This window comes from Neomonachus schauinslandi, unplaced genomic scaffold, assembly GCF_002201575.2.
Source record: "Neomonachus schauinslandi unplaced genomic scaffold, ASM220157v2 HiC_scaffold_1293, whole genome shotgun sequence".
NCBI lineage: Eukaryota > Metazoa > Chordata > Mammalia > Carnivora > Phocidae > Neomonachus > Neomonachus schauinslandi.
In genome coordinates, this window is record NW_025409983.1 from 906 (window position 1) to 9,781 (window position 8,876).

General features: G+C 65.4%; 3 protein-coding genes across 3 annotated transcripts; 2 read left to right on the forward strand and 1 right to left on the reverse strand.

The window, feature by feature from the left end:
* Window positions 1–957: 957 nt before the first annotated feature.
* On the forward strand, window positions 958–1,765 carry MRPL55 (mitochondrial ribosomal protein L55; the record flags this gene model as incomplete). Its single annotated transcript, XM_044912341.1, has 2 exons — window positions 958–1,176; window positions 1,562–1,765. Coding segments are annotated over 2 exons (372 nt in total), but the record flags the coding sequence as incomplete, so codon positions are not given.
* Window positions 1,766–3,460: 1,695 nt separating this feature from the next.
* Window positions 3,461–5,497, forward strand: CUNH1orf35 (chromosome unknown C1orf35 homolog). Its single transcript, XM_021688646.1, has 8 exons — window positions 3,461–3,674; window positions 4,017–4,167; window positions 4,283–4,328; window positions 4,408–4,490; window positions 4,600–4,672; window positions 4,790–4,878; window positions 5,058–5,186; window positions 5,268–5,497. Exons 1-8 carry the CDS (start codon window positions 3,581–3,583, stop codon window positions 5,350–5,352), a joined length of 750 nt encoding a protein of 249 aa, XP_021544321.1. The 5' UTR covers window positions 3,461–3,580; the 3' UTR covers window positions 5,353–5,497.
* A 782-nt stretch (window positions 5,498–6,279) lies between these two features.
* Window positions 6,280–8,366, reverse strand: ARF1 (ADP ribosylation factor 1). Its single transcript, XM_021688654.2, has 4 exons — window positions 7,978–8,366; window positions 7,787–7,897; window positions 7,586–7,710; window positions 6,280–7,456 (listed from the first exon to the last, which is right to left on the reverse strand). The coding sequence occupies exons 1-4, from the start codon at window positions 8,123–8,125 to the stop codon at window positions 7,295–7,297; spliced, it is 546 nt and encodes a 181-aa protein (XP_021544329.1). The 5' UTR covers window positions 8,126–8,366; the 3' UTR covers window positions 6,280–7,294.
* Between the last annotated feature and the right edge of the window lie 510 nt (window positions 8,367–8,876).

The following is an 8,876-nucleotide window of genomic DNA, read 5'->3' on the forward strand; positions in this document are numbered from 1 at the left end:
ACTCAGCCAGGCTGCCTTGTGGACGGAGAGGTCCTGAGAGCATGGGGACGTGGCTGGAGCCAAAGTGGGGACCAGGTGGGAGGCCACAGGGATGGTTTGGGCTGGACGCCGGTGCTCGCATAGTGGCAAGGCACGTGGGGGGTGCCTGAAAGAGCGCTGGGCAAGCCCCACAGCTCCGGGGAGGAATTCTGCCGTGTGACAGCCTGGGGTCTGAATCCAAGTTTGCATGAGAGCCGGGCTGGAAGGGACACTGGGGGTCACGCGGCCGGGTAGATGGTGCACACGGGGCTTCCTCTGTCCTCCCGTCACCTCAGCGCACACGCCCTGCTGTGTGCAGGAAGGCCAGGTGTCGGCCACGCTCAGAAGCCAGGTGGACTGCAGGTGTCTTGGTCTGTTCACACTGCCCTAACAGAATGCCACAGGCCGGGCGGCCTCCTCTCCAGGGTTCTGGAGGCTGGAAGTCTGAGCTCAGGGTGCCGGCAGACTGGGGTTCTGCTGAGGCCTGTCTTCCTGGCTCTGAGTCTTCACAGTGGAGTTCTGCTCTCTGGCTCTTAGAAGGGCACCAGTCCCACCACGGGGGCCCTCATGACCTCACGTGATCCTCCTCATCTCCTACCGGCCCCATGCCTGGTGTCATCCCATGGAGGCTGGGCTTCGATGTGTGAATCTGGGGGAGACAGAGGTCCCGGCCCTAGGACTGGGTGTAGGTTCCCCTGGAAGTCTGTTCCGGGCCTGACGCTCGTGCGTCCGGTTCCTGAGCTGTGCAGCGACGGCGCCCTGAGCCCACTGGGGTCCCAGCTGCTGACTCTGCCTGCACTCATCTGAAAGCCTCCTGCACTGGGCCCAGCGGTCTCCTGCATGCGGCGGGAGCTGGGGACCATGCCCCACTCGGTGTGCATCACCACGTGCCCCCAGAGGGGCTGAGCGGCCTGGGCCAGCAGCAGCCACTGACTGGAGCGTGTGTGTGTCTGCAGCCTGCTGCGGCAGCATGTGCTGACGGGGTCTGCTCCGGCGCGCCGCGGCCTGCACACGTCCTCCCGGCAGGCTGACAGCAGCAGGGCCTGGCTCACGCGTGTGCACCGACAGGCCTATGCACGCCTCTACCCCGTGCTCCTGGTCAAGCAGGACGGCTCCACCGTCCACATCCGCTATCGGGAACCACGACGAGTGCTAGAGGTATGCCCCTCCCCGCGCTCCCTGGGGTACAGGTCTTGGCGGGCTGGCCCCTAGCAGCCGCTCCTCCCGGGGCTTACGGGCTCGGCAGCTGCGCGGCTCGAAGGGGGAGGGAGGGCGAGCCATGAACTGGGACTGCAGAAAGAGGAGAGGGGAACGGAGGGTGGAGTCCCCTCCGTGGGGCGGGACCGGACAGCAGCCGTGTGTCGAATGAGCGTCAGTGCTGGGGAAACAAGCAGAAAATCTGCTTAAGGATTGTGAGCTTTGACGGGAGACAAAACCTAGCAGAAGGTAAACACCCCCAGCTGCACAGTGGAGAACGAGGTGAAGGGACGCGGACAAGGCCCCGGGCCCTCTGAGCAAACGGTGGGCACGCTCCTCCCCGCAGATGCCCGTGGACCTGGACACCCTGTCCCCAGAGGAGAGGCGGACGCGGCTCCGGAAACGCGAGACCCAGCTCCAAAAGAAAAAGGAGGAGAAGCCGGAGCTCAGTGATGACTTTGACGAGGAGCGCTACAAGCGGTTTTGGACAAAAAAGTGACCTGCCTGGAAGCTGCCCTGGGTGGGAGGGTATGTCTTTAAATGATGTGTTCACAAAGCCGTCTCCACGTGGCCTTTCCTTCTGGTGACCAGGCCAACCGGGTGGCCCGGAATTGGCTGGGGCCGTGGTGTTGGCACAGGGCCTGAAGGGCACGCGAGCCACGGTGTGGGAGGAGGAAGGGCCCTGGAGCCCCCTCACTGCTGTCCTGCATTCGGCCTCCGGGCGCTGGGGGCTCTGCTGGCCGAGCACGGCAGCCGCGGGACTGGGTGGGAGGGGCAGGGTGTCCGGGAAGCCGGGCCGGGCGTACCCCGCTCCTCACTGGGGCTCTCAGCGGGAGGCGCCGTCACCCCATCGTTCCCCACGCTCGGCTTGTGGCACATCGAAGCAACAGCAAACCAGGCTTCGTAGGGTCAGCTGCCGTTTTTCTGCTCCGGGGGTGGGTTCCCCCTGGCCAGGCTTCTGCAAGACCAAAGGGGCAAGTCCCAACCTTTGCAAGGGCCTGGGGCTGCCCGGTGTCCTGTCCTGGGCTGTTGATGGCGGGGCCCTGGCTGTCAGGCTGTCTCTCGGAAACCGGAGGGCCTGCACTACGACGGTGACCGAGGAGAGAGGGAGGTGGCTGTGTCTCTCGCTCCCGGGGACGCATGCTGGGCTCTCAGGCCCTGCTGGTCCGCCAAGCACACCGCCACCAGCCCGCTGGGGGAGACACACTTGCTGTTCAGAACCGAGTTAGTCCTGACGCTTGTAAAGGTTTCCTGGAAGGGGGGTCACGGCCACAGATGCAGGGGTCTAGCAGCAGGGCGCAGATTGGGCACAGCACGGACACGGGGATTGACAGCCACAAGGCAGGGTGGGTGCTGGTGATACAAAATTCATCCACATAGTGGGGTTCTGGCAGAAGCCACGCAGTGGGGCCTGGCAACCCCCGCCCCCCCCCCACCAAGCTCTGCATGGGAACCTGCAGCCCTACTGAAGGTGGGGGTCTGAGGGAGGGTTCTGGCCATAACTGAGTGATGCCGAGAGGGACCGGAGGCCCACGGCCTGTCTGCAGAGCTCCGGGAGTCTGGGCGGTCTGGTCTAGCGGAGAAGCCCATCTGCGCCCGGCCCTTCCAGGTCCCTGAGACTTCCTGTCCATGGACCCCAATCCCCGCTTCCACAAGACCTCTCCCCCACCCATTTGGGGGACTTCAGACGCTGTCTATGCTGACGCCTCCCGGTGTCCAGGCCCGTGGGGCGGGGGGGGGGCTGATGGCAGGAGGGGCAGCAAGCTCCGAGCTGACCCTGCTTTGCCCACCATAGCCGCCCCCCCGTGGCGCCATGCCCACGCGCTCCTGCGGGAGGGGCGACACTGGTGGTCTTCCCGAGCTCTGCAGAGGAGGGGCGCGCCCGTGGCTGCCCCCTGCCCTCCCACGCTGGAGCCCCCCCGACCCAGGGACCACCCGCGCGCAAGCCGAGGCTCCAAGATGACAGAGGGCACGACGGGGCCCCGCCGGGAGCCTCCCCTCTCCCAGCACAGCCCTGGCACACGCGCAGCGCGACTTCGGGGCCCTGCCCCTGCACCCCGGCGTCACCCACACAACGTGGCTTCTAACGACAGGTGTCGTGCGGGCCGGAAGCTCAGGTCCCGCCTGAGCCTACTCCCACTCCTTCCCCTCTCCGGGCAGTGCGCAGGCGCGCCGACTAGGCGGGGCGGGGCGTAGGGGCGCGCGGCGGTTAGGGAGCAGTGCGCAGGCGCGCAAGGCTCTGCCGGGCCTGCGCAGGGGTGACGTCAAGGCGCGCGACGCAGGACCTGGTGCCGGCGCCGGCGCCGCCTGAGGCGGCGAGGCCAGGGCTTCCGAAGGCCCGCGGGGCGGTGGACGGCCTGGCACCATGTTCGGCTCCAGCCGGGGCGGCGTGCGCGGCGGGCAGGACCAGTTTAACTGGGAGGACGTGAAGACCGACAAACAGAGAGAGAACTACCTGGGTCAGCGCGGCGCCGGGCCCGCGCGTGGGGGGGTGGGGAACGAGGGGCGAGGGGGTCGCGGGTGCGGGCTAGAGCAGGTGCGGACAATGGGGACGGGGGAGCTGCGGGTGCACGGAACGAGGGGACGCGGGAGCAGGGTATCCCAGGTACGGGGAATGAAGGGACGCGGGAGTCGCAGATGCGGAGAACGGGGACGCGACAGCTGCGGGGTCCTGGGGTGCGGGGTATGCAGCTGTGGGGAACGGGGGCGCGGGAGCTGCGGGGTCCGCGGGCGCGGGGTCCGGGCGGACGCGGGAGTCGGCAGACCCCGCGGGCCGAGCGCCGGGCGCTGCACCCCCGCAGGCAACTCGCTGATGGCCCCGGTGGGCCGCTGGCAGAAGGGCCGCGACCTCACCTGGTACGCCAAGGGCCGGGCGGACGGCGCGGGCCTGAGCCGGGAAGAGGAGCTGGCGGCCGTGCGGCAGGCGGAGCAGGAGGCGCTCATGGCGGCGCTGTGAGTGCGCCCCGCGGGATCGGGGGCGCGCTGGGTGGGGGGCGCGGAGGGGACGGAGGGGCGGGGGCCCGGGCCAGGCCGGCCGCTCCCTGAAGCGCGCACGCGGCCCCCGCAGAGGCTACAAGAACGTGAGGAAGCAGCCCACCGGCCTGAGCAAGGAGGTGAGGGGGCCCTTACGGGGGGCGGCGGGGGCGAGGCGGGGGTGGAGCGGCTGCGAGCGCCCGCGTGCCCTCCGCACAGGACTTCGTGGAGGTGTGTAAGCGGGAAGGAGGGGACCACGAGGAGAAGGGAGTGGACCGGCTGCTGGGCCTGGGGAGCTCCAGGTGCGTGGCGACGGGGTGGGTGGTGCCCGCTACGCGCGTGGCAGCGGCACTCGGCAAGGGAGGCGGCCGGGGCGTTCTCATCGTGGGGCTTCCATCCTCCTCCCCGCAGCGGCTCCGCAGGCCGAGTGGCCTTGTCCCGAGAAGACAAGGAGGCCGCCAAGCTGGGGCTGTCGGTGTTCACGGTAACTGCCCTTAGCACGCCCACTCCGGGCCCCCAGTGCGTTTTCCCGGCGTCCTGGCCCTTCCCGCGGGCGTCCTGGGGCGCGCCCAGCCTAGCCCAGCGTTCCTTCCCCCCGCAGCACCATCGCGTGGAGAGCGGTCGGCCAGGCTCCTCCCCAGCCTCGGCCAGGAAGAAGCCTCGGTCCGAGGAGGAGAAGGCGGAGTCCGGGTAGGGGCCCCTGGGGGCCCCCCCCCCCCGGTGGGGGGCGCCCCCCCCCCCCCCCCCCCCCGCCGCAGGCCTGGAAGGGGCCGGTGTCCCGGGCAGCTTCCTGCCGCAAGCGGAAGGAAGGCTGTACGTGCTGGCCACGGGCACGTGCGGTCAGTACATGGTGAGACCCTGTCCCACAGCCCCGAGAGCCACAGGAAGAGCAGGAAAGAGAAGAAGAAGAAGAAGAAGAAAAAGCACAAGAAAGAGAAGAAGAAAGACAAGGCACACCGGAGCAGGGTGACCTCGCCGCTGCCCCCCGCTTCTGCGGGGTAGGTGTGCCTCTGCCGTGGGTGGCCTGGGGGGTGAGGCAGGGCAGCCTCCCACGGACGGGGTGTCCCCGGTCTCCCCAGATCCGGGCACCGCGGGCACGGCTCGGACTCGGACGGCGACCCCTGGCCCTGCTCCAAGAAGCGGCGCCCACACCACAGTGACTGACAGTGGCCCCCACGGCAGCTTCCGGAGGGGCGTCCGGGCGTCCCACCTGCAGGGCCTGACCCGGGGGCGACGCACTGGCCTGGGAAGGCGCCGCACAGCCGCTATTTTTCTTTTGCTCTTTGTACTTAAATAAACTTATTTTAAGGGGCAAGTATTTCATACTCCAGGGAGGGTGGTGGCCACGTGTTCCAGTACAACCGGCCCGAGACCGTGTTGGGAGGGGGGCTCTCCCAGAGCACGGGGGGGCCCCCACAAACTTGTCCCTGCGGTGCCCCCACCCCATGCCCCCAGGGGACCTGCCTGCCAAGTCCCTTCTGCTGCTCCCGGGTGGGCTGGGGTGGGGTAGGGTAGGGTGGGGGCATGGCTCCTTCCACCAGGCCTCCCGCCGCCTCTGCAGGGACGTGTGCGCCGAGCCAGCACACTGACGTCTTCTCACCAACTGCAGTGAGCACACAGCCCAGGCTGGATTCCTAATTACGAAGACGATCTGTCTTCCCGACTCTGACCCTGGTTCTCCACCTGTTAGTGGAGGTGAGCGAGGCCTCTGCTGGGCATGTCCAGCTGCCCAACAGCCATACGGGGCTGCGGAGCTGGCCTCCAAGGGGCAGGAAGAGGCCCGGCCAGGGGGTTCCTGCTGCTCGGGAGTAGGCCGGCTGGGTGCGTGCGTGTGCGCATGCGTGCACGGCGGCGGGTGCGTGTGGGGAGCCCTGAAGCTGGCCCTGCTGGGCTAGACCCGCACGGGGCACGGGGCCACAGCCGCAGGGTCCAGGCCCCCAGCCAGGGGCCTTCCGTGCCCGGAGGTAAGCCATGGGTCGCTGGCACCCAAGCACTGGAAAGCCGTGAAATAGTTAAGAGATTTTATTCTAGTAGCTATAATTACAGTGCTTGTTTGTCGAAATGAAAACTGAAAACGAGTATACAAAACAGTTGATTACTAATCGTGTATTGAAAGCAGTAAGAGGTTCCACGACACCAAATAAACCAGTTCTGAGGATTTCCCCAAGATAAAGTCTAACAGCTCCAGCTTCTTCAGTGTTTATCAAAATACAAAAGAAAACAGTAGAGGTCGTCGTTTCGATGGCAAATCCGACCCTTGCAGGCTGAGGGAGTGAAAGCACATGTAGACAGGGGCTCCGGGGGCTGAGGCTCTAGGGTGACTGGCCCGCCCGCCCGCACTCCTGCTGGTGAGACCCCAGGCAGCCCGGAGCAAGCCAGATGCCCAGGCGGACCCAAGGGAAGGCCGGGGTCCCTCCGAGGGGTCCGTGAGCGTCCGTGAGCTGTGGCCACAGCCCCCAGCCTGTCTCCTGGGCAGCTGTGTGAGCACAAGAACAAGCACAAACGCTAGGGGATGCGGGATGATCCGAGACAGCGAATCACAGGGACCCTATCGTGACCATGCAGAACGGACCATGGCTGGTTCTGCCCCGTCTCACGTTCCCGACGGGAAGCGGACCACTGGTGGACTAGACTCTGGCCGCCGCAGCAGAACCGACAATAGGCACGTTTCTCCCTTCTGTGTGTTCACGTGTTCTCCTTATCTTGTATTTGTAACGATTTTAAAAATGCACTGAGTTCAGGTTAAAAACCAACCACCAAAATGGATCTCAACACAGATCTAAGGCCCAGAGGAGGCGCACCAGGCTGGTTGGACACAGCGACTCCCGGAGGCCCCGCGTGCCTAACATCCCTTCTCAGTATTGAACAGTGGGTTGATTCTCTTTTTACAATAAAAAAAGCTGAGTAATATTGCATAGGAGTACCAGAAACTGCCTCGTTGGGAACAAAAACTATTTACATTAAATAAAAACCCGGCTGCAGGCTGCGTCTGCACATTTACAGCATGGTGAAGCACACTGTGACCGACCATGGAGACAGCTTCTGGCACTCACACCACATGAGAGTAAAGCAGGGTGGAAAGAGGGAGTGGGGGGGGGGATGCGGCTCACTTCTGGTTCCGGAGCTGATTGGACAGCCAGTCCAGTCCCTCATACAGCCCGTCCCCGCTGGTGGCACAGGTGGCCTGAATGTACCAGTTCCTGTGGCGCAGGGAGTGCAGACCCAGCTTGTCCGTGATCTCAGCCGCGTTCATGGCATTGGGGAGGTCCTGGTGGGACAGGCCCGGCGGCCTCAGGTCAGCACACTGCAAGGACCACCTGTGCCCACCTGTGGCCCCCGCGCCCCCCCGCCCGCCGACCGCCAGCACAGGGTGGCTGGGTCCCGCGTGCACGTGTACCTGCTTGTTGGCGAACACCAGCAGGACGGCATCCCTGAGCTCGTCCTCCGCCAGCATCCTCATGAGCTCCTCACGGGCCTCGTTCACGCGCTCTCTGTCGTTGCTGTCCACCACGAAGATGAGACCTGCGGAGCCGCAGGCGTTAGGACAGGTGTCGAGGGCTCCCCGACCTCTGCCACGGGCCACCGCCCCTCTGCTCACCTTGTGTGTTCTGGAAGTAGTGACGCCACAGAGGTCGGATCTTGTCCTGGCCGCCCACGTCCCACACGGTGAAGCTGATGTTCTTGTACTCCACGGTCTCCACGTTGAAGCCTGTGGCAGCACCACCCAGGTGAGCCTTGCCCAGAGCCCCCTCCGACCCCCGGCCCACCCCTGCAGCCCACGCTCCTCACCTATGGTGGGAATGGTGGTCACGATCTCACCCAGCTTCAGTTTGTACAGGATGGTGGTCTTCCCCGCAGCATCCAGGCCCACCATGAGAATGCGCATTTCTTTTTTGCCAAAAAGGCCCTTGAAGAGGTTTGCGAAGATATTTCCCATGCTGTAGACGGGTGGGAGCAACACTGGCCAGAGAAACCTGTAGAGACAGCAGTCCCCAAGTCTCTGCCTGGGCTGCCAGGGCCAGCAGCTCAGAAGCAGCTTGGGGCCCTCCCTCCAGCTCTGGTGGATGGACAGGCCTGACTCCTGAAAGCTCACAGGGCAGAAGTGGATGAACCCTGGTTCCCACGCGGCAGAAACGGAGTCCTGCCCTTAGAAGGAGTGTCTGGGAATCTCAGGACAGGGGTGACTGGAGTTGGGGGCTGCGGTCGCCTAAGGAAGTGATGCCCACGTCTGCTCGACCTGCCCTGGCTATGATGTACGTACGACACGTGACCGGTGCAGACGGAATGCTGAGCACCCGACGGCCATGGCTTTGCATGAATGCAAGGTCTGTAGAAACACCCATCCCACCAGTGACACAGGCCAGACCGACCTTCACCGATGTGCTGAGAGGTCAGCACTCACCCACAGGCAGGACTTGGAGCCAGACCTCACCTGGGCCCTTGGGCAGCACACCAGCCATGAAGTCCGAGGGGGAGCCCGTGAGGCGGGCACTTCCACCCCAGCGAGGAGGCAAGCCCCTAGGCCGCACAGGGTCCCCTCGTTCACAGCAGACACCAGGGCCCAAGTGGGGGGGGGGGGGTCAGAAAGACGCCGGTGGCCATGGCCACAGGGGGAGCAGTGTACCATCCACAGCTCCCCACCCCCCACCCCCCAGGGCACAGTAGTACTTTCATTCTTTTTTTTTTTT

Excerpts from the sequence above, each read along its gene's own strand:
- CUNH1orf35 (XM_021688646.1), top strand. The coding sequence starts at position 3,581 with ATGTTCGGCTCCAGCCGGGGCGGCGTGCGCGGCGGGCAGGACCAGTTT. Across the intron at positions 4,168-4,282 it reads GAGGCGCTCATGGCGGCGCT|AGGCTACAAGAACGTGAGGA; the intron begins GTGAGTGCGCCC and ends CGGCCCCCGCAG. Across the intron at positions 4,879-5,057 it reads GAGGAGAAGGCGGAGTCCGG|CCCCGAGAGCCACAGGAAGA; the intron begins GTAGGGGCCCCT and ends CCTGTCCCACAG.
- ARF1 (XM_021688654.2), bottom strand. The coding sequence starts at position 8,125 with ATGGGAAATATCTTCGCAAACCTCTTCAAGGGCCTTTTTGGCAAAAAA. Across the intron at positions 7,711-7,786 it reads CTACTTCCAGAACACACAAG|GTCTCATCTTCGTGGTGGAC; the intron begins GTGAGCAGAGGG and ends GCGGCTCCGCAG. Across the intron at positions 7,457-7,585 it reads TGGTGTTCGCCAACAAGCAG|GACCTCCCCAATGCCATGAA; the intron begins GTACACGTGCAC and ends CTGTCCCACCAG.